Source organism: Vanellus vanellus (assembly GCF_965231255.1).
Source record: "Vanellus vanellus genome assembly, chromosome: 1".
Classification (NCBI taxonomy): domain Eukaryota; kingdom Metazoa; phylum Chordata; class Aves; order Charadriiformes; family Charadriidae; genus Vanellus; species Vanellus vanellus.
Window position 1 is genome coordinate 27,954,558 of NC_138905.1, and position 22,776 is coordinate 27,977,333.

Consider the following 22,776-nt stretch of genomic DNA (forward strand, 5'->3'; position numbering starts at 1 on the left):
TTCTAGGGAGGCTGTGTGAATGGAAAGTTTTTTGCATTTCTATCAAGTTTCCAGAACTGGAAGTTTCTTTCATGGGCGTTCATTTAAAATGTTCAGCTGGCTCTATACCAGAGTTCCTCATTGTTAATAACCTGACTTTCATAATACTTTTATGCAAACAGGTTGTCATATTTTACAGACAAGCAACTAAAATCCACAAAAAATCAGCTGTTAAAAATATCAGGAGTGCACAATTGAAATATGCAGACCACGGGGTGTTTTAATAAGTGCCATTTTTATAGCACTTGTGTTCTGAGCACAGCTCTAGCAAACCTGCAAGCTCCCAAGATGGTAAAAATTGCCTCTAACATTGCATTGCACAAAAAAGAAGAAAGAAGAAAAAAAGGAAGAAATGCTTCACAGTCATCTTCTGATTAAGATCAGTGATTTGTTAAAACAAACTTCCCAATAAATAAACTTTTACGCTGTCATGGGTGCAAGGACTACACTCATCATTCCATACTAGCACCTGCCTTTTCTCCAAGACCAGACTTTTTCCCTTCTGTTCCCTTTCATTTGGCGGAAAGCCAAATTAATGTCAGACTGGGGCATGGTCAGCACTGAGCTCAAAGAGCAGTTTTGCCTGTGGATGAAACATAGAACATCGCTCCTCATTTGTTCTTCAAAGAGTTTCATGCGAACCTTGTGATGGCTGAGACATCACCCGTGAAATCCAACCACAGTTCTGAAAGCAATGCTGATATATGCCCAGGTGGGAAGGAGAGGCGTGAAAGTTTAGCTCACTATGCACGGCTGCTGTTCAACCTTCCCCACACAACTGCCACCACCGTGGGCTTTGGCTGTGGAACAGTGCATGTGCATACACACAGGTAACTCAACTGACTATTAGGTTAGGTGTATTAATGATGACAGCAATTAAAGAGAGAAAACCTTATTTTTTTACCTTACACATTTACCAGTCATGGATGCAGAAATACATAGCCCTGCTGTGTTACCCACCCCCGGCAAGACAGCTGAGCCACGAGTAACCCACGTCACATTCCCTTATTATAGAATGGTTTGGGTTGGAAGGGACCTTAAAGATCACCTAGTTCCCACCTCCCACTAGACCAGGTTGCTCACAGCCCCATCCAGCCTGGCCTTGAACACCTCCAGGGTTGGGGCAGCCACAGCTTCTCTGGGCAACCTGTGCCAGTGCCTCACCACCCTCAGAGTGAAAAATTTCTTCCTAATATCTAATCTAAATCTGTACTCAGAGAAGGGTCAGCTTGTTTTGATTAACAGAGTATACCTGGAAATTTTCCAGAAGACACTTATAAGCCCAGGTTTCACCTGCTGCTTTTTCCTTCCCCTCACAACCCACGGCCGCCTCGCCCAGAAGCCGATACCCACGAAGGGCCCGCCCTGGGGCGCCCTGCCACCCCCCCAAACACCGCTCTGAGGGGCACCGCCGGCGGCGCGCCACACCCCCCGCACGCGGCGGGCCGTTACAGCCCCGCCGGAGAGCCGCGCGCGCACGCGCGGGAAAGTCACGTGACCCGCCGGCGCTGGGGCGACGCTCGCGGAGCAGACCGCCATGGCCGCCGCGGCGTGGGGGTTTCGCGCTGTGGCGGGGGGGGACGAGGATGGCGACAGCGACGAGGACGGCTGGGACATTGGCGTCGTGCGGCCTGAGCCGCAGGTGGGGCTACGCCTCCCGCCGCCCTGCGGCCCGGCCGCCTGAGGGCGGGGGTAACGCGGGGGGAGGTGGCCTCGGCCCGAAAGGGCGGTGAGGGGAGTGGGGCTCGGTGGGCCTCACGGAGGAGGGCGGCCTCCGGAGGGGCTGCGGCGGCCCTGTGGTTATTTCCTAGCAGAGTCGTGGCGGTGTGCCCTCAAGCCAGGAGTAAATAAAACCTAAATTTGGGGGGGTTGTCTTCTTACATGAAACCTTAATATTTATTTAAAATACTTTTCTCCCCCTTAACAACAGACCCTAATCCCTACTTCAACATGAAAATAAATTTGAAAGCAGGCCTATAAAGCTGGTTTGTATCTTAAATCTCTGAGACAGTTTCTTCTTAACATGAACATTTAGGTGATTTTATTGTATCTAATAGGTTTGAGGCGTCTCATAGTGTGAGGCAGAGAGAGTTTCTGCAAGGCCTTTTAGCCATTTGTTTATCTCGCGGCTCAAATTGGAAGATGGAAGTAACTGAATGTTGCAGTGCTCTTGCTTAAGGTTATAGTGAGTTCTTCAGGGGACTTGATTGTTAAATTGAGGTTCCTATCCAAGGATATGCACTGTTTGGAAATTGTTGGCTAAGTAGAACAAAAATAGGGCTAAATTATTATATTGGCTGTTTCTCCCCTTAGGTTTTCTAGACACTAAGTACTTATTCAAATCTTTACAAAAGTTGTTGGAAAAATAGACTACAATGTGCTGGGGAAAAACATATAATTCTGAGTTCTCATGTTATGACTTCAAAACTTATAATGAAATATGACTTCTTTCCATACCCACTTCTGACTGCAAAGAAACTAGTGAATAGTCCTCCACTTACTGGTGTAGGTAAGTGTTTTGTATAATGCTAGCAGCAATCTTTAGGTGCATCTGATGGAAAAGAATCTTAATTGAAATCGAATACCATTGAGAAAACCTGAGAGTAGGTCTGTTGAGAAAGAAGATGCTTACTTTTTCAGAAAATGGCACCTTTCTGAAAAATTGATTTTAAAACTTATGTTTTACAGCAGACCTGAAGCAGGTCTACTGAGATGGAAGAAGGAAAGTTTTACCTTGGTCCTCCAGCTCTCTGCCTCCCCCCCCGGGCTTTGTCCTTGCGGAGATCATTAGTGCTTTTATACTGAAATCAAGCTGTAGTTTTTACCTTGAAACTGTTACTAGTTTGTGACTTAACTTTTCTTTGCTTGTCTAGCAGTTGGATCAAATGTTGCAGGCAGACAAGAATGAAGCGTTAAAGAAGGCTCTGTTTCATGGTGATGTGTCGTTAATTGAAGAACTCTTAAACTCCGGTGAGGAAAGTCATTTATGAAGTTGAATATTTGTAATTGAACTTGGCAAGAATTCTAAAGCTTCAAAGTTTCTCACTTCAAAATAATGCGTCAAGTGCATGTAGGAATATGTGAATGTTTCCAGTACAGGATATAAACTCTTATTTTAAAGATTAAATTACTTTTTCAGTGACTCAGCATGTGGTATTCCAGCATATTCCTTCTAATTTATATTTCTTTCATCAGTCAGGAGCCCTGAAAACTGAGAAAAATATCATGTGTGAACTATGAAATAAGGTGTTACTTTGTTTTCAGATGAATTTTTAACCTGAAAATATCAATTACAAACACCGAATTTGGGGTGGTTTAAATTGAGAGTGAGAATTCAGTGGGTGGTCTTACTTTGGTGTTGAAGGTTGCTGGGGTGGTGGCAAGAAGGGGAGGATGGCTTTTTTTGGTTTAGTGCTCTACCAGTTTGGAAATCCCTTCTCCCTTTTTTTTTTTTTTGTTTTTTTTTTTTGTTTTGTCCTCACTCACGGTGTTGTTAAGTTTCTGGTATGTGCCCTGTGTAATACTGCTGTCCTGGCAACATCAGCTGGACAAAGATTTTGTGATTCTTAAAGGTCTAATAGGGTTTGCGTGGCATTTGTCACTAAAAAGTAGTTTGACTTAACACTAAAAGCCTTTCTCCCTGTTCTGTTATTCAGTATTTGTCTGTAATGTGTTTCTGTTATTCAGTGTTAGGAAGATTGGATCACTTACTGAAGCATCCAAGGCAATCAAAAGCTGCATAGCTGAGTTGACTTGCCTAGTGATAATTGTCAGGGAGTTCTGCTTCAGCAAGCAAGCAGAATATAGCGGCCAAGAGCTTGTTCTCTGAGGAAAATCTGTCTTATGGCTGGGAGAAAGTAGTTTCCTAGTTAGCAATGGATTTTTCTGAGTTTTAAAGCAATGGCATTACTTGCCCTTCTAGAAGACTTCTCTCACCACAGTGGGGGAATAGTTTTCTTTTTAATTTAAGTAAAAACTATTGCACTATAGGCTGAAACACAGAGGTGTAGTACTGAGCAAAATACATCTTCTGTCTTGCTTTGAGAAAATACGTTCTTATTTACAGGTAGAGTTTTTAGTGATGTCTTAGTGATTGCTTAATCGTTCTGCTGCAGCCATCCATTTTTAATTGCTCGTATTTCAGTCAAACAGCAGTAGTTCACTTTCCACGTTGATGGCTGCTACATAATGAGTAGTTCTATGCTGTTGGAAGATGATGACAAGTGTCTGTCAGGCCAAAGATTCCTGTAGTCTAGTGTCCTGTCTCCTGAAATGCATAAGGCAGTATCACAAGAGAATCTATCGTTTCCTGAAAATATGATTAACAGTAAATTTTGATCCATCTAGTACTGTCCTGCAGAGCATTAGAACACAATGCTTCTCTAGCAGGGAGGTGTTTCTGAAGAACTGTAACATTGTCCTTCAGGTGATTGGTGCTCACTCAGGTTAAATCTTTGCCTTCAAAGTTGACTTTAGTGTATGCTCAGTAGAGCTTGTAGGAGGCTTGCTACCAACACTTGACCAAACTCAGGGTTTGTGTTGGAAGTGGATTTCCTAGCAACAGTTGGGGCCATTCTTTCAGGTAAAGTGAGAACATGTTGTCTTCTGGCTTGCTTAGCCATTGCTTTAAGAATCTTTGGTGCTGAGGCATTTTTACAGAACTCCTTTAGGAGATGGACAAGCACAATGTCTTCTCTTACCCCTCCTATAAAATGGCAACATACCAAGTGTCTGAAGTACGTGTCACAAAAAGTAATGCAAGCAAGTAGCAGGTTCAAAGATGACTTGGGCATTTTGATCTGCTTTGGGAGTAAAATACTTAACACGGTATAATTCATATGTTAGTTTTCCTTAAATGGAATTGAAAGTTATGACTTCATAGCAGTTTAAGCTAATCAAAGCTATAGCTACAGTCAAATCCTCTTTCCTGTCTTCATTCAGCAGTCTGTTGCACTCCTATCTTTGCATGAGTGCTGGAGCTCATCTGATCTTTTGTGAGCCGCTTCAGGGAATTAAAGTAGTAGTAAACTATGGGGGAGTGGGTGTGGGGTGTGAATAATTTTTCAGCCAGTTTAGGGCTCTGAACCCGGAGTCAGATGAAAACCATGGCTGGCACAACACTGGGAGACATCAGCAGCTCTGATGTAATTCAGCTTTAAGGTATTGTGGAGCCACAGCACAAAGTGCTGACAGACTTAAAAGAAATCAATACTTCTGTTAGAGAGAAGTCTTCTAGAATCAATCATTTTAGAACTTTTCCCTCAGAAAAACAGTGTCTGAATGTGAGTGAATTCTAATACTAAGAGCTATTCTTAAAACTAAATGAAAGTCTTTCAAGACCTCATTTTTTTGGTGTCAAACATGGAATTATTTATCATAAAAAGCTGTCTGTAGAGGTTGGTCATAGTTCTTCGGGCATTACCTTGTTAATCTTCTTGAATTTGAGATTACATTTTTCTGTATAAAAGCAGCCTTTCTACCATAACTATTATAAGCCACAGTCAACAAAACATCTGAAAGACATACCAGAGGAACTGTAGTAGTAACAGAAAGAACATAATTCTTCCTTTGCTGTTGTTTTTTTTCACTTTTTTTGTACAGTTTCTGCTGTAGATCTTGACTGAGGCCAGAATATGTTTCTCCCCATTCCTGGTTAAAGGGAAGGGTATTTATCTGTAACTCATATTGTAAGAAAGAATGTTGTATCTGCTTTGCCTCCTAGACATAATTTGTGAGGTTGTGTGACTGAAAAACTCTGCACATGCCCACAAAGGAAAGCAGAGAGGTAATGGCAGGTGGGGGACCCCAAATAATACCCTGACCCAGCTCCTCTCATGCCTGTCACAGAAGCCATCAGCCCATAATGGGCCCGTATCCACCAGCCCAGAGGAGCAGAGAGGCCCAAGGGCAGGCAGAAACCCAAATTATGGACTCAGAGGAAGGGACTCCCAGGGCTGTCATAGGGCCCTTTTGCCTGTGTGCCAACAACTGTAGAGACCGGAGTGAGTGAAAGGATGTGCCGGCCACAGGAATGGGACCAGAGGTCAGAGGCCCATGTGTCTGTGATGCCAGCAGCTGGAGGAGGTATATCTATCCCAAAGGGGAGCAAGATGAGACCATTGGTGCTGTCTGTTTTGACAAGTGCTCTGTCTGCGTCGATTGGTGTGGCTGGTGGTGTATGCGTGTGCCTGCAGGGAATACGCACTCAGCATCCATACTGGTTTGACCTGGGGCTGTGGAGCTGCAGCAGTCTCACCTCTCTCTGGGTGCTGGATCTCGCCTGACTTGTCACTAATTTTTTTTTTCTGGGCTTCAGTGTTGCCTTACAGGACTTTTTAAGGGTCATTTTAAATGCTAAACTAACACTCCTTGCCTCAACAACATCTCATGTAATGAGAGAGTCCAAGTAGTAACCAACGGGAGAGATTTCTGGTTCAGTCAGCAACTCTTATAATCATGCAGCCAAGAAGCAACATGACTGTTACTGTTTCGGTCCTTTCTTTGTCTTCCTCTGAGACTCTAGCAGGTTTGCATTGTGGCTTTCACACTGCGTGGTACTTCAAGGCAGTTACTACAAAGGTGGCAGGAGACCATGCAGGACAAACAAACTGTAACACAGCTTTGACGTTTCATTGCCAAGAAGACCATTCTATTTCTAAAATTTAGAAGAAGTGCCAACATCATGGCAGATGCTGTCTGCTAAATGCATAAAGAAAACAGCGAGGAACCTGCCTTCTCAAGAGTTTTAATAAGTCTCTATATGCCTGCCAAGTAGATCTTTTGTCACTATTGGTCAGATATGTATTAAAATAAAAAGCTCTAGATGGGAGCTCTAGTTACATAGACTGCTTTTCTTCTTGAGAGGAAAAGGGACTTCTTAAGGCTGACGGAGTGCCAGCTTTCTGGTATTCCTTTCCTATTAATGTTACTTCAGTGGGCTGTTGGATATCAGACTTTCTAAATTCTTGAAGTGACTTGTCTACAAGGAAGTTCAGATATAATTGCGAAGGGATGCTTCCTGGCTTCCCTCTGTAGAACTTTGGCTGTGGGCTTTAATGAAATGTTTTGTTTATTGCAGACAGACTGGCATGCTGTGACATTACTGTTGCAGCTAGTATGTATGAATTACTAAGATGATCATAAATTCTGTGGCTTGCAGATGTTAGAGTGCTTTAACACCTGGCTTTCATTGAATGTTACCTCTTTACTGATCATTTCTCGACTCCAGTGATCTTAAACAGTTGAAGAATCAATCCCGGAGCAGTGACCTGTTACTCCCTCGGCTTTAATGGCTTTATGTTGCTACACTGAGCACATCTTTGACAAACAAAGGGAAAGTAAATACATGTTTTGCTTGAGAGAAAGTATGCCTGTAGCTCAACTGTCACAAATTTCTTAGGACAGTTTTGGTTTTTTTTCAGAGCTGTCTCTTGTAAAGAAGTATTTTTGATTACCCATAATCACTGTTGCACTAGTATGGAACAAGCTGATGGAAACTGTTACAGAGGAAGTAATACTTGAGAAAGGATCGAAAGAAAGATGATTCCTCTTATTGCAAAAATGTATAGAGTTTTTTATTTGAAAGTTGTCAAATAAGTATCTCAGTCTGGTGCTTGGATCTTGGTGAATTTGGGAGGGATCTCTGGCAAGCTTACTTCTAGCCACAAATGAAGATATGACTATTATAAAAAGCAACAAACAAATCTGGTGGTTGTGACTGAATCTTGCATAATCTTCTATTTCTTCCTCCTGTTGAGATATTTTGTTCATACTGAGCGCAAAAGTGGTAACTGCAAGTTAACTCTCTTGCAAGATGAGGAGCTATGAAGCAGGAAAACCTTAGTCAATATGATCTTAATAGCCTGACAAGCAAGTTGCTTCCAAAGCAGTCCACTTGGCCGAGCAAGAACCAACATTTTTAATTTTGATTGAGGAAAGCTATTGCACATAAGTGGAGAAAACAGAGATTCTGTGCACTTTTCTGAAATTGTTTTTGCAACTAAATATATTACTTTTTTATTATTATTAAATGTAGTCTTTCTGTGGCACTTAACTTCTTGGACTCGTTGGTGTTGGTTCTAAAAGTTCTGGTATCCTAGATAAAGGTGTATTAAAAAAATGAAAATGGTATAAGAGACTTCTCTCCCTAGGACTAAACGCAAATAGTGTGTAACCTTTGTAATGATACATATTAAGAGTAAGGTTTATAAAATACATTTTTATTGTGGTGCAATTTTATAATTTTAGTGTCTTAAATTTTGACAGGTATAAGCATAGAATCTAGCTTTCAATTTGGATGGACTCCCCTGATGTGTGCTGCCAGTGTGGCTGATTTTGCAGTAGTGCGTCTTCTTCTGGACAGAGGTGCTAATGCATGTTTTGAAATAGGTAAGATGTGAATGAAAAATACTGGCCAGTAATGATCAGCACCAGACATTGTCCTATCCTTATTCTCTTTTACATATGTAGGGAGAAAATCAAAGTTCACAATGGAACTGGGACCTGGTCTGGCTTTCACAGTTTTGAAGTGAAAGTAGCAGTTTTAAAAGTAAGAACTATGTTCTTGGAACTGATCTGGAATCAATTGATGGGTTTTCTTGTCCTTTTTCTCTCATTCTCTCTTTCCCCCGTACCTCCCAATCTCCAGTAATCCCCCTTTTATAAAACGGATGTTTGGAAATACTTGTTCAGGAATTCTTGGATAAAGTTGTAGAGTTAAAACTTCCTTTGTTTGATCCTGTTATGAAGTATTTACATGCAGAAAGCAGCTGGAATCCAAAAAAGACAGGAACAGCTTTTGAATTTGTGGCAAACTAATGTGGACTTTTCTAAAACTAGAGCACAATTTTTCTATTAAGTGAAAACTGTTCTTCATTGTGTTGCTAGATCACCTTCTTCTGCAAGAATTCAGTGGAACTTCTAAGTGATATCAGTTCCTCTGTCAATTTTTATGGCTTAGTAATATCTTTTTCCTACTTAAACTGTGGTTATTTTCCTTCTCTTTCATTGTCTTGGAAGATTTATCCAAGTTCAAGAAAAAACATTGCAATACAGAAGAAACTGATGTGATACGTGATACTGCTAAGTACATAAAAGCAGTGATCATATTTTCCAGTAACTTGCTGGTATTTGTAATAGTGGTAGACTGAAATGCAGATGGTACAAACCTGGCTCTGAAAATTTTCTTGAACTTCTTAGCAGCTGATCAGAGTAGATTGCCGGCACCAAAAGCAATCATGCCTTTGAATTGCTGTCCTTGTAGCCAACCTCAGAGAACTTCCATGTGGCTGCCTACAACTAGTGGCTGCCTACAACTAGTACCTGTTCCTTGTTTATGGCTATAGAGAACTATAAATGGGGCAGAAACTGCTATGGGCAGCAGTTTCGGCTGACCAGTTAACCAACTTGCATGGCATTTTTTCAGTGTGACCAACTGTGTTTGCCCTAGGTGGCACCTTGCTAGGATCAGGTTTCTCAGCTTGTTTCCCTGTTAGTCTGTGTAGGGAAACAGTAGCTAGGGCATATGCGCAGCAGAGTGCTGTCCAGCCAGGAGCAGTCTTGCAAGTCTTTGATTCACGTCAGGCCACGTGTGTTTAGTAGAGCTGTGCCATCCTAAAGTGGTATTAAATGTCACCAGTCCTGCTGCTTTTTTTACATCAGAGTGCAGTCACATAAGTGATCCTGTACTAATTATCCTATAATGCTTATAATCCTAATAATAGCTATAGTGTTAATCACTGTCATTCTTTGTAATTGGTTGCTTAATTTTACCCTTGTCAGTAGTCATGAAGAACAAGGAACTAATGAAGCATTCACTATATGGTGGGATCAGAACGCAGCATCTTTGAGGAGTACATTCACTGGCTCTTCTGGGTTTTTCAGCTAGGCTGAAGATAAACTAATCTTTTTTGCCATCTCTTACCAGTTTTTCTCAGCAAAACAGAAACCTGAGAATACTAAGGTGTTTATTCCCCTTCTGTTGCTCACATACATAAGCTATAGGTAGGCTAACAGAAATTAATTTCCCACTCTTTGTCACTGCCTGAATTACTGAATACAATTATAACTACAGGTTCCTCCTAAATATCATTCCCAGATTAACGGCACTTATCACTACCTTCGTTCAAGGTCATGCCATCTTTCTGTTCATGTTATTATTGATAACCAGGTTAAACATTTTGAGTAAAAATATGTCAGTGTATGAAGTAATTTACTGAAATGTTAAATGCTTACTGTTTAAGTGTCTCTTTCAAATTTAATTTTTCATTTAATGTACTGATTGATGTGTGTTAGAAATTCTGCATGAAGTAGTTGAAAATTAAAAGATGGTGTATTAAAAAAACGTGAATTTACATGCAAAACTAAGGTCTTTGGTTGGAGGGGTGGGGTACAAGAAGTGGTGAGAAATAAGGAAAGTAGACCAGAAGGGATTAAAGTACATAACAAACTTCTCATGTTTAAATATAATAAAATCTGACATCAGTTGAAGAATAAAGGTGTTAAATGTACACACGGTCTTAAAATTTCTACAAGAATGTTAGAAACTATGTTGTAACACTTCATGGTATGGTTTGAAGTAGGTACAGCTAAAATTATGCTTGTTAAAACAAATTGTTAAAGACATGTTTGAACTTGTGAACAAGTTTGTGCAATAAGCAAAATGGGCAGTTATTCAAATGGCACTCTTCTAATTAACTCTAGGGTCGAGTAAATCCCTAAGGTCCTTGAGGTGTGATGCTTCCCAAATCTCTCTTGGAAAACCATGGGAAAGAGATCTCCCCTGTTCTGTGGGCAAACAGCAGTGGTGTACAGTCTGATTTCTGAGCCAAGGTGGCATGGAACACCCAGCTGGCTTCAGAACTGGAGGAAATATGCTGGTTCCTCCTGATGAATCTTTATGGACTGCATAGATGTTCTTTAAATCCACATCTAAACTCATACTTTTAATCCTCCTCCTGCCACTAGTAAACTTACTTCCTTCTCCTTAAGCCTTGTTACTTCAACTGTCCTTTGTATGGGCCTCTGTTTTGCCTAAAATTGATGTTGCTATGTGTTTATGATACATTTAATGCACTTTTTTTATCCATTGCAGTTAACTTCCTGTACGCTGTTTCTTCCCTTGACTATTTTGGGGAGAGGTGGGGAGGAACAGCAAATGAATCTACTGGTGTGGAACAAGATTTGAGAAACAGACATCTATAGTTAAGCTCCTACTGTTTTTTGGGGGTACCTAAGAAGCATCCTAAACTTCAGTAGGAATAGATGCTTTACTACTTTCATTCGCTCTCTTCTTTCTGAGTATATTCTCTTCTCAGATGCCTTTGTCTTACCTGATAATTCTAGTGACTTTCACTGGAAGGAAAACTAGTTTCTTACCCTTTTCTAAATATCTTAAGAGTATCAGAACCAATTAACAACTCTAGCAAATGTAAAGGCTTTTAAAGGAACTTCTGGATTAGCATGGTATTTACATTTGCATATGTAATTCTCTAACTGCAAGTTTCAAAACAGATAAGTACACTGTGCTGATGGCAGCATGTACTGCGCATGCTTCAGAGGAAAACATCTTGAAGACTGTAGAACTGCTTCTATCAAGGAATGCTGACCCTAACTTTACTTGCAGGTACCAAAAAACCCATGTCTGTGAATAGAGCATAAAATTTAATGTTAGTATACAGAGATTTCTTAATAAACATAGCTGTTGTTGGTTAAGATGACATGTACTTCATTAGGTTTTTGTAATTTCACTGCTCTCTGTATAAGGAAAGATTAGTGTCCAGATATTTATTTCTTCTAGTGTAGTCACTTGTCTGAGTAAAGAAGACTGTGATCGGTTTTATCAAATTTAAGTATGTTCCACAGCTGAACAAGATACAAATTTAGGATAAAAACGAATCTTAATATTTCAGATGACTGCAGTATAAGGGCATGAAATAGGTCCTCTGCCTTTCCCAAATCGTATTACCTCTTCTGTATAAGGATGTAAGTTAAATCAGTTATTTTTTTATTTAAATTCATGTCCTCCTTTTGAGCCTTTTGTGGGTATCTAGCAATATTCCTTTCACAGACAGCCTCCTATGGAAAAAAAAAAACTTTTGTGTAGATAAAATACATTTACTCCAGTACAGTCTGGAATAATCCAGATTGAAAGGAGATCTAATCTCCTTTTAAAAACAAATAACAGCTTGTTTCTTGAATTACCACTTTGTGTCTCTGCAGTCTGAAGCAGCGCATTGTGACATGTCTGTAGTTGCATAGCCTGTTGCAATGTTTCATTTTGCATCAAAAAGAGAGAAATTCTGGGCTGACCCAAGATAAACTGTCCTCCCTCTGCTGAAGGAAAAAAAGAAAAAAAAGATACTGTTTGGGTCAAATTGAAACTGCTTGTTTTTCAACTAACTGAAATTTATTTTTTATACTACAGCTCTTTCACCACATTACATGAGATATGTGGACTGTGTAGCCCTCTGAAAGGAACAGAATTGGAGGCCTGTTGGTTCTCATTAGTAGAATCCAATTACTCTGGGCCCTGAACCTCACTGTGAGCATAGTATTGATAGACAAGAAGGAAACATAGTTGTGCTGAAGTGCCACTGAAGTCTGGTGCCAAATTTAAATGCCATTCATTTATTCTTATCAGAGAGGCTAAAAATTCTTCATGAACGAGGAGAAAACTACAGTCTGAAACAATTACATATTGTTGCTGTCAGATAGCTGGATGTTAGGATAAACATCCTGATTTAAAAAATGGGGGAAGTCTTTGCATTGTTAAACTTTGTCCTGGGTGTTTGAAAATGTAAGTCAGAGTGCAAAGCTGTAGGTTTACATTTGGAAAGGCCTTTGGCTAAACTTTGGGGAAAAAAAAAGTTTGGATTCTGACACAAGAGATGGGAATTTTAAGGGCAAAAATTTATTTATAGAGTATGTTATGCATAGTTGGTCTTTATATACAAATATTTATTTGCTATCTCTTTGTTTCCTAAGACCTTGTGCTAACATATTAGTTATGCTTGCATATATCAGATACAGTGCCCAGTTGTGTGTTTTTCACTTTTGCAATAGTAGTCTTTATCAAATGAAAAGATAAATTAAGTGACAATCAGAAGTGTCATATTTGTAGCAAACAAAAGTAGAAGTTAGATGACAAGGTCTGGGTTTTTCCAAAATTTATGTGCTGCCTTTATTCCTTTCCAGTATTTAACACTTGCGCATACCACTCTGTCATTAGAACTGCTCAGGTAGCAGCTGCTGCTTCTCCTGGGCTTCTTCCACTGTGTTCTCAAACAGAGGGATGAAACGCATCAAACCATCTTCTGTGAAGATAAGGGATCAAAACAGACCCTCTGTGTGGCAGTGCAGTCCCACTTCACCTGTTTCATTAGAGCAAGCAGGATGTTCTGTAGAAGGGCATCAGAACTGTCAGTGAGTTGAGATTATTATGAGAGTACTTCCTGTGTGATCAGCTCACCACAGGTGTTAAGAACTAAGGTTCACATTATTTGGCTTTCTCAGCACGTAAGAACCGGGATGATTTTAGGAAGCTTCTCTTTTGTCCACCAACAACTGGTATGTGTGTGATGCAAAGCAGAATATTTAACTTTCATGTAAGGTAGAGTTTGGTATTTATCCTTACTTTGTTGCGCTGTCAGGGCAGCCAGTAGGCTTTTTTTTTTATTTCATGTCATCTGGAGGTGATACACAGAAACTTGCTTTTTTTTTTTTTTTTTTTCCTAATTAATTTTCTAAGTGTGCATGGGATGTGGAAGAACTATTGAGAAATAAACTTATTTTTGAAATGCAGCCTAAGAAAGAAGATGGGTTTAGGAGTGGGCAGGTAGATGGTTCCTTTGCCATAGGATAGAGTACTGAGGAGAAAGTATTCAGTAGAGTAACTTCTGGTATTTTTGCTAAATCAAAATTGGGAACTGAATACTGATGGCTATAAAATCAGTTTTGTTGATGAGAATGTAGTTTATCAAAGCATAAGTGCTAACTGAAGAGTTTTGAAAGACAAACAAGAAGTAAGGTAATGGCTGGGTGAAACAAGAAAACATCTTAAGACTTGCTCTGTATAGTCTTTGTAGAGCTACTATAGCTCGAGTGCTTCACTTAAGTGAACGCTACCTTGACAAATTTGTCCTGCTTATCTTGTATCATTCACCTCTTTCTTGCTCCAAAACGTAAATTATATACTTTATCCTTTTGTAAGGCCTCAAAATATTTAAGCAGTCTTTTTTTTTTTTTAAGCCTCTTTTAACCTGCAGTACTTTCTTAAAGGTACAATGGTTTTATTAACGTTAAGCTGTGATTTTGTTTTAGGCAGAAGGAAAAGGTATGACCAACTGATAACTAAATTACTCCTGCTAGGATTACATGTTGTAGGTTGTTTAGTAAATACGGATTTTAGTGATGACATTGTCCAAATTATTGTTTACATAGAGTAAGAGAAACCTAATGGCTTTGCAGGTGAGGAGGGTGTTCTGAGTTGATGTTTCATGCTGAGAGCTCTTTGTTAGAAGAAGGTAGAAATACGCGAATGACTGAAACCTCCTTTATTTTGACATAAGCTCTTTGTCTCTTGTTCTGTATGGGATATGTGGAGGTTTGATTTTGTTTGTGTGGCTTTTTTTCCCTCACTCTTAAAATTTCTGACACAGGTGAGTCCTGGTCAATGACCAAGTGTTTCTACTATAAAATGGTTATGAATTTTGTGTATATTTAGAGAAAAGTCTTCAGAAAACTTTGATTTTTTTTTTTTCTTTTTTTAGGATCAGTACTATAAGAACTAGACCTTTGTCTGTCTTTTGGCATTGTGCGGATTAAAAGTTGACCTTGAAGCATGCTGTCATGTACTTGAATGCCTATACATGAAAGTATAATCACTGCTCAGGTCTGGTATTAAGTTGCCTACATATATTCACTTATGCTTAAATTCAGAGCAGTTTTGAGGAGTATCAAAAATGGTTTTATGATGAAAGTTTTTGTGTATTTTGCCCTCTTGAGAAGATGATCATGGAAGTGGGAAATTTTCATGGGCGTATTCCCCAGTTCACAAGGTGGGTCTCTTCAGGTTGTGTAGTCAAAATAAGGCAGTTGTGTAACACCTCGATTTTAGCAAGGTATTTATTGCTACTGATACAATGGTAAGTCTGTGCTGCTGCATAATAATGTCAAAGACCTTGACATTATCATTGTGTGATAGTTAACCATGCCAAATGGCAAACAATAGATTTCAGTAAAGGTAAGTAGCCTGAGAAAAGTTAATGCACTACAGTGCATTTTATGGCTAGGGCAAGAAAATCAGGGTATTTAATATTCATAGAATCATAGAGTGGTTTAGGTTGGAAGGGACTTTAAAGATCATCTAGTTCCAACTCCCCTGCCATGGCCAGGGACACCTTCCGCTAGACCAGGTTGCTCAAAGCCCCATCCAGCCTGGCCTTGAACACCTCCAGGGATGGAGCTTCCACAGCTTCTCTGTTCCAGAGAGACCTGTTCCAGTGTCTCACCACCCCCAGAGTGAAAAATTTCCTGTCCTGTCACTACATGCCCTTGTAAAAAGTCCCTCTCCAGCTTTCCTGTAGTCCCCCTTCAGATACTGGAAAGTTGCTATAAGGTCTTACCAGAGTCTCCCCTTCTCCAGGCTGAACAACCCCAACTCTCTTTGCCTGTCTTCTTAGGAGAGGTGCTCCAGCCCTCTGGTCATCTTTGTGGCCCTCCTCTGGACTTGCTACAACAGGTCCATGTCCTTCTTATGTTGGGGACTCCAGAGCTGGATGCAGTACTCCAGGTGGGGTCTCAACAGAGCGGAGTACAGGGGGAGAATCACCTCCCTTGACCTGCTGACCATGTTTCTTTTGATGCAGCCCAGGATATGGTTGGCTGCCTGGGCTGCAGCTGCACATTGCTGGCTTATGTTGAACTTTTCATCAACCAACACCCCCAAGTCATCCTCAGGGCTGCTCTCAATCCATTTACTGCCCAGCCTGTATTTGTGCATGGGATTGCCCTGTCCCATGTGCAGGACCTTGCACTTGGCCTGTTACTTCATGAGGTTGGCATGGGCCTACCTCTCCAGCCTGTCCAGGTCCCTCTAAATGGCATCCCTTCCCTGCAGCATGTCGACTGTTCCACACAGCTTGGTGTCATTGGCAGACTTGCTGAGGGTGCCCTTAGTCCCTCAGTATTGATTGAGTCAAGGTCTTTGATCCACTTCAGAATGGAAAATATGTATGATGTTATGTTCTATTATACTTCATGCCTTTCAGAGATTTTTTTTATTCTAGCATTATGAACTTAGGACAGAAAGACTTATTTTATTATGTTGGTCAAACATCAGGACAGAGAGACTAAATATAAAAAAGTCAGATGCAAAATTACATTTACCAAAGTACTGTGTTCATCTGGACTATGTCCAGACATCTCTTCCTTCCTCTTATCCAAGTTAGGGAGAAGTCAGAAGCATGGTAAATGTGTGAGTTCTGTGATTTTGAAGAGTGGCTTTTGAATGTAAGTATTGAGTCTTGTTCATCGTGTCTTTTGATAGGGGGAAGGAATCTAGATGCCAAACTAGATGATTGTACTTTTCCCAGCTCGTATTGACTGTACCATGGTACCGACAGGCTTACAATTGTTGATCACAGTTTCTGGGCAAAAGTGTAAAATACTTGGGAACAGTAGCAACATTGGGTGTTATTTTTACCAGAGGCATTCTGACAATGTACTGTGGTGTCTTGGAATGTCATCTGAGCAGCTTTTGTGTAAAATAGAAACAAAACCTGCACTGAAATCCATTAGCATTATATCATCAACATTCTATCACAAGTATATTAAACTTCCTGTCATTGCCACTAGCTTACCCTGATCATGGGTTATTTGCACAGAATTGGTTTGGGTTTTTTACATAATAGAGATTGCCCTTTCATTAGAAAGGTGGAGTAAGTTTCACATGTATGTGCTGAATTTCTTGACCGCAGACTTTACTCCCACTTTGAAAGTAAAGTTGAAAATCGGAGAAGTTTCTGGCTATGGCTAACTTTTGTTTTGCTACTTTACATCAAAGTGTGCATGTTTTTAGCTAAACCAGCTTGCTTGTAAAAATGTGGTGGAGTAAGGATGTAGGAGAACAGGGCAGGATAATTGGGAATGTCATAGCATAGAGTTCTGCCATCCACATTGTTAATTTTTATGCTAATCCCTTTTATAATCACATCCTTTGTATTTTTCTAGTCATACAAAGATAACTTTGTAGCTCTCTTATCTTCCTACTTCTGTGTGATGTAGAACTTAGACAGATGCCTTTTTTTTAATTTTAAAACAATCATGTAAACAGAGTTCAGAAGCAGAAGTGTACAAGAACTGACAATTTGAAATGAAGCCCAGAACTAGGGAACCTGAAAGCTTAAGCTGTCACCTTTTCCAGCCCAACCTTCTTATTAGGGCTGTATGTTCCATTCTCCTAAAAAGCTCTCCTTCAAGAAGGTAGAGGACTCTCCTACCTTGACTGTCACTTGAGTGTTTTGTTCAATGTGGGCAAATGTCATGTGGCAAATTGTGCCACAGAAAAGGACTTTGCAGGTGTTTGGACAAGAAGGTGATCTGCAAGCCAGATTGCTGAAATGCGAATGTCTGCATGGTTCCTCAAAATGACAAAAGGATTTTTCAGATCTTTTATCTGGATGGTTATCACTGTGCTTTCTGTGTACATTTTTAGATTGCAGTAAGATGTACATTTAATACATTTATTTTCTCTTCAATAGCAAGAAACAGTGGATATGTCATCTTAAAGCTTGCTGTTGTATTTACTGGAGTTCTTTGCAGGGTTAGGAAAACAAAATTTGTTTTCCCTAATGCTCTAGTCTCCCTCTTGTGGACCTACACGTGAATGGACCTTGCTTTCTGAGGTGGTGCCTATGCAGCATGTGTTCAAGACAGTAAACGGTAACCCCTCATATATAGTGGTGCGTAAATGCAATTGTAAATTTATGCAGCGCTATATACATTTCTATCCTGAAACAGCCTGCAGCCTTTGAAATTAAAACTCGAACATTAAAATGGAATGCTTTAAGTACTAATTGTGTATTCATGTAGGTGGACCTTTTAATCGTCGTTTTATCAGATTTCACTTAAAAATGGAGGATTTTTTTAGTGGCTTTAATGTTGTTGAGTTGTTGCCTTGATTTCAGATGCCACGTATGCAGTACTGTACAGCTGTAACCACTACATGATGTTCTTGGGAGAAAAGACTGTTCTGTAGCCTCTGGACATTTGTTCAGTATTTTTCCTTTGAAAAAGCAGAAAGTAATTGTGAGGTAATAGTGTGCAAATTTAAAAAAAAAAAAAAAAAAGAGAAAATGGTTGAGAGCAGAAGAAATGAAAATGAAAACAAGCATGAATGGACTGGGTTTGCAGTCAGATGTAAATACTTCGAAGGTAATAGCATGGAAAGTCTGTCAAAGGCTACCTGCTGCTGAATAGAAATAAGAGTGGGAGTGAGTGTTCACATTGGGATGGCAGGTCTGATTTCTGTTGCTACAAATTAGTAGGTTGTAATCATCTTCTGTTCATTCTTTAAAATACACATATCTATAGATATCTGTAGATATCTATAGATATCTGTATCTCACTGTCTCATCAGTTAGTTGTTAAGTTACAGTGGAAAATAGTAGAGTCTTTTTTTCTCTATTTTTGTACTAATCTTCGTAGGATCACAGGGTAATTCTGGTCAGAAGGGTCCTCATGAGATCTCTAGTCCAATTTCTTCCTTAAAGCCACCTCTGCTCTGACAATGGGCTAGGTTGCCATCTGGTCTTGAAACCTGCCAAAGATGGAGACTACAGAACTTCTGAGCAACCAGTTCCACTGATTGACTGTGCCCCATGGTATAAATGTCTCCTAAAGTTCAGTCAGAACTTCTGCTTTTGCAGTGTTGATGGACTAAATTGAATTAGTTATAGACTGATGTAAGTCTTTTCATGCCATTAACAAGTTCCTTTCTCTTACTGGCTCTGTGTCTTGAAGGCCTGGTTGCCTTTCATTTTGCTTATCTCCAAGTAATTGACTTTTTTCCCCCCTATCATAAGGCTTTTTCAGATTTGTAATATGACTGGATTTTTTTCATTGCACTTTTGACTGTGTTTGCATAAGACAAAATATTATCCTTTTGTGAATGAGCAATAACGAGGAAACATGAGCAAAGCCTTAGTTCTAGCAATACGCTGGAAGGAGGCAGAAAGTCTGTATTTTAAGATAGCTGCGTTGGTATACGTATGCTTTTCAGGGTCCCTCTAGTGGTCAATATTGAACTGAATAATAAGAAACAACACTCGAATGGGCGATCCTCCCCTCAAGTATATCCTAACATAATAGAATAATATTCTGACAGCAGATTTTAGTCATAGAGCTGCACATTAAAAGCAATACATGATAGTTTTTCAGGAAAAAAATACTGCATTTTAAGATAGAATAATTTTTAATTGAAAATCACCGGTAAAATACTTTAACTTAAATATGATTACTTCATTGCAACCAGAAACTCTACATCTTTGACCTCCAATACTGCATTTTTTTTTAATTCTGCAATCTTATTCCACCAAAGAATAAGTGTCCTGCATCTGGAAAGATACTTTTCTAACAGAAGCTTTTGAGCAATTTTTTTTTCTCTCAAAAAATTCAGAGCAATTCACAATGGCTTTGTCTTTTCAGTGTCTCGGTAGAAGCATAACATCAATAGAATGTTGTCATAATGGTTTGGGGATATAAAAAAAAAGAAGCAGAATAATGGGAAAGGTGGTGTCTGTAAGTACTCACTTCTTCAGCAATTGTAAGCAATCGTAATATATGTAGGAGAGAAAGCGTCCACACATACACTTCTGGGAACAGAAAACGAAAATGGGATAAAGAACAGAAATATTTTGATGTGCATTTAATTTTAGTATTTGAAAAGTTCAGATTTTCGGTATGGTATTTGGATGTAATTCTGTGAACCCTCCTCTCAGGCATGCTCAGGGCAGGGGGCGTGGGGATGGGTTCGAATGTTGAAAATATGTGTGTACCCTATGCGATTGAAATACGCCTGGGCACGCCAGCCAGAGTTGTGTGACCTGTGATTCTATTGCTTACATTGTTTTTACCAGAGAGGGTTTTGCAAAGTATGTACATAGTTGTTGCTGTTAGTCTTTTTCCTCTTAAATACTCAGTTGTGATTTGCAACTTGCCCTCCACAAAACTGCATATTTCTTTTCAGAACTTTGGATTTAAATTAAACTGTATGTAGAATTTGTCACTTTAACTGTGTCTTCTAAAAATAATTTTTGGACTAAAAAATTAAAGTCTCTGTGACTTTTTTTTTTTTTTAATTGAGGGGGAAAAAATGGGTGATTTAATCTAGAGTTATGCCCATTCCCTTCTCATGAAGCTGGTCCGTGTGCTAAATGAGAGGCCTGCCACTGGGTCTGTAGTAGCAGCAGGGGGGATGGTCTTTAAAAACTGGTTTTGTGTAATTCGGAGCCAAAACAGAGATGGTTTAGTCACCAAGCTAAAACACCAAGTGTTTCATAACTGGCATGTGTTAAGGTTATTTGTGTTTTAATGCACTACTTGAGTTTGGAGGTGATAAAAGATTGATTTTTATTTTTTTTTAACTTTTTCTCCCGGAAGTATTATAAGTCTTTATTCTAAACTCCCTGGAATAGACTTGTTCAGTTTCCTCTGAGTTTCCTTTTTGTGAAGGACAACAATTGACTACTTGAATTCATTTAAATCACGAAATATGCCAACTCTTAAAATATTTAAAAATAGCTAACTGGACATAAATGAGTTGCTGAACCTGTACGTTCTGTTAAGTTGACCCTTGCGCTGAAGCATGAATGTGGTATCTTGGGCTTTCATCCTCTGCTTAGTTCTTCTATAAAACAAAGAATCTTTACAGAATTGAGGTGTTCTACTTGATAATGCAGTTAGATTTTGATATCGTGAAATAATTTTTTTCACCCGTCCCCTTTTTGTTCAGGAGAAAAATGACTCCACTGATGTATGCAGCAAGGAAAGGCTATCCTCAGGTTGTTGCTCTTCTTGTTGCTCATGGTTCACACATAAACGCCCAAGATGAAAATGGATATTCAGTAAGTGATTTACTTCTCTGTATTGTAATTAATGATAAAAACTTTTAAAAGCAAGAACCCACAAACTTGTTTCTAAGTACAGCTTCCTCAGAAATACTCATTGGTATATTCTTCTGCTTTACCACCACTTTGAGATTGTTTTGCATTACTTGTCTTTGTCTCCAGATTCTGCCATGTAAGAACTTGTGCAGGTTGCATTATTGATTGAACCTCTGTGCTTTTTTGTTCCATATGTAAACTTGATAAAACGAAATTGCTCTTTGCAGGCATTAATATGGGCAGCACAGCATGGACATAAAAGTGTAATTTTTAAGTTGCTTGAGCTGGGAGCTGACAAAAATCTACAGACTAAGGATGAGAAAACAGCAGCAGAGCTAGCAAAACTCAATAAACATTCAGAGGTATTTAATTTCATTTCTCTTTGAAATGCAAATTCTGTGTTTTACAATTAATGAACAGATTTTTGAGGTATCTTCTGTAAAAGTATTAACTAAATTATAGCATTTAGTTGAGTACTTGTGCTATTACATCGATACAGACGATTTTCTATTGTATCCCAACTTTTCACAGGGCTTTAAGTGCTATAATGTTTTGGGAATGGTTTCTTTTTTTTTTTTTTTTTTTGTTTCAGAATCCTTGACTTCAGATATTGAATACAGAACAAGGGATTATTCATGTTAGTAATGTTGATACAAGAAGTAGAAAAATAATGTTTTGATGTTTTCCTGTCTGCCAAAGCATGTGAGAGAATGCAGACATCAAACTAATTTGCAGCGTATAGCTTCTGACTGAATTTGCAAGTGAAAAGACTAAAGCTAAAAAGCTGAGGGGGTGGTACTGGCCATCTTCAAAATCCATTCTTGGGAGGGAAGAAGGTGTAAAAATGTTTTTAAAAAAAAAAAAAAAAGAGAGATATGCTGAAGTCAACATATATTCTCCTAAAATAAATACTGTTTACTGCTGTTACCAAATGATGCACGGTGGATCAATCAGACCAGATTTCTGTGTATTTTGCTTTGAGTTGCTCGTACCAATGGTGTGCCTTTTTGCAGTGGCTCTTCAAAAATTTATATGAGTTGCGATTCACTTTACAGCTTCTTTTTCTTTCTTTTTTGGCTAGGCGGCAGCAAAAATGATAACTATGCACAAAGCTGTCAGTGTAGGCTAGCAAGATCAGTGTCTGAGGCTTAGTGATCTGTTAGCTCAGGTTACTGAAAAGGGCTACAAATGCTTTCTGCCTTTGATAAATTACTTGTTCAGCAGGCTACGGCCATATAATCTTATAACATGACTTTGTCTGACATGGAGGGAATGCAGGCTCCTCACACTTGAGAGGTGGGTCTTGCCTTTTGACCTGTGAAGCGCTAACTTTCACACAGTTACTGCAAAGTCTTCGGATGGTATTGAGATACTCAGTGGTCATGAGCTGCTTCCAGCCTGGGGATCTGCTCTTCAGGCTGTTGATAGCCCCTTGGGTTGTCATATAGACTATGTCTGCAGAAACCGTATCTGGGAGAGGAGATATTCTTACATACTGTTCTCGTTTTGGCTGGGATAGAGTTCATTTTCTTCCCAACAGCCTGCATGGTGCTGTGTTTTAGACTTGTGACCAAAA

At 39.4% G+C, this 22,776-nt stretch overlaps 1 protein-coding gene across 1 annotated transcript in view; it reads left to right on the forward strand.

Annotated features, from left to right (window-relative positions):
• Positions 1-1,576: 1,576 nt before the first annotated feature.
• Positions 1,577-22,776, forward strand: part of ASZ1 (ankyrin repeat, SAM and basic leucine zipper domain containing 1) — a gene marked incomplete at both ends in the record, with an annotated part of 40,126 nt that continues 18,926 nt past the window's right edge. The window contains 6 exons of the mRNA XM_082498564.1: positions 1,577-1,681; positions 2,913-3,009; positions 8,305-8,427; positions 11,551-11,662; positions 21,050-21,161; positions 21,428-21,562. Coding sequence (XP_082354690.1) covers positions 1,577-1,681; positions 2,913-3,009; positions 8,305-8,427; positions 11,551-11,662; positions 21,050-21,161; positions 21,428-21,562 — 684 coding nt within the window. The remainder of the gene's footprint in view (positions 1,682-2,912; positions 3,010-8,304; positions 8,428-11,550; positions 11,663-21,049; positions 21,162-21,427; positions 21,563-22,776) is intronic.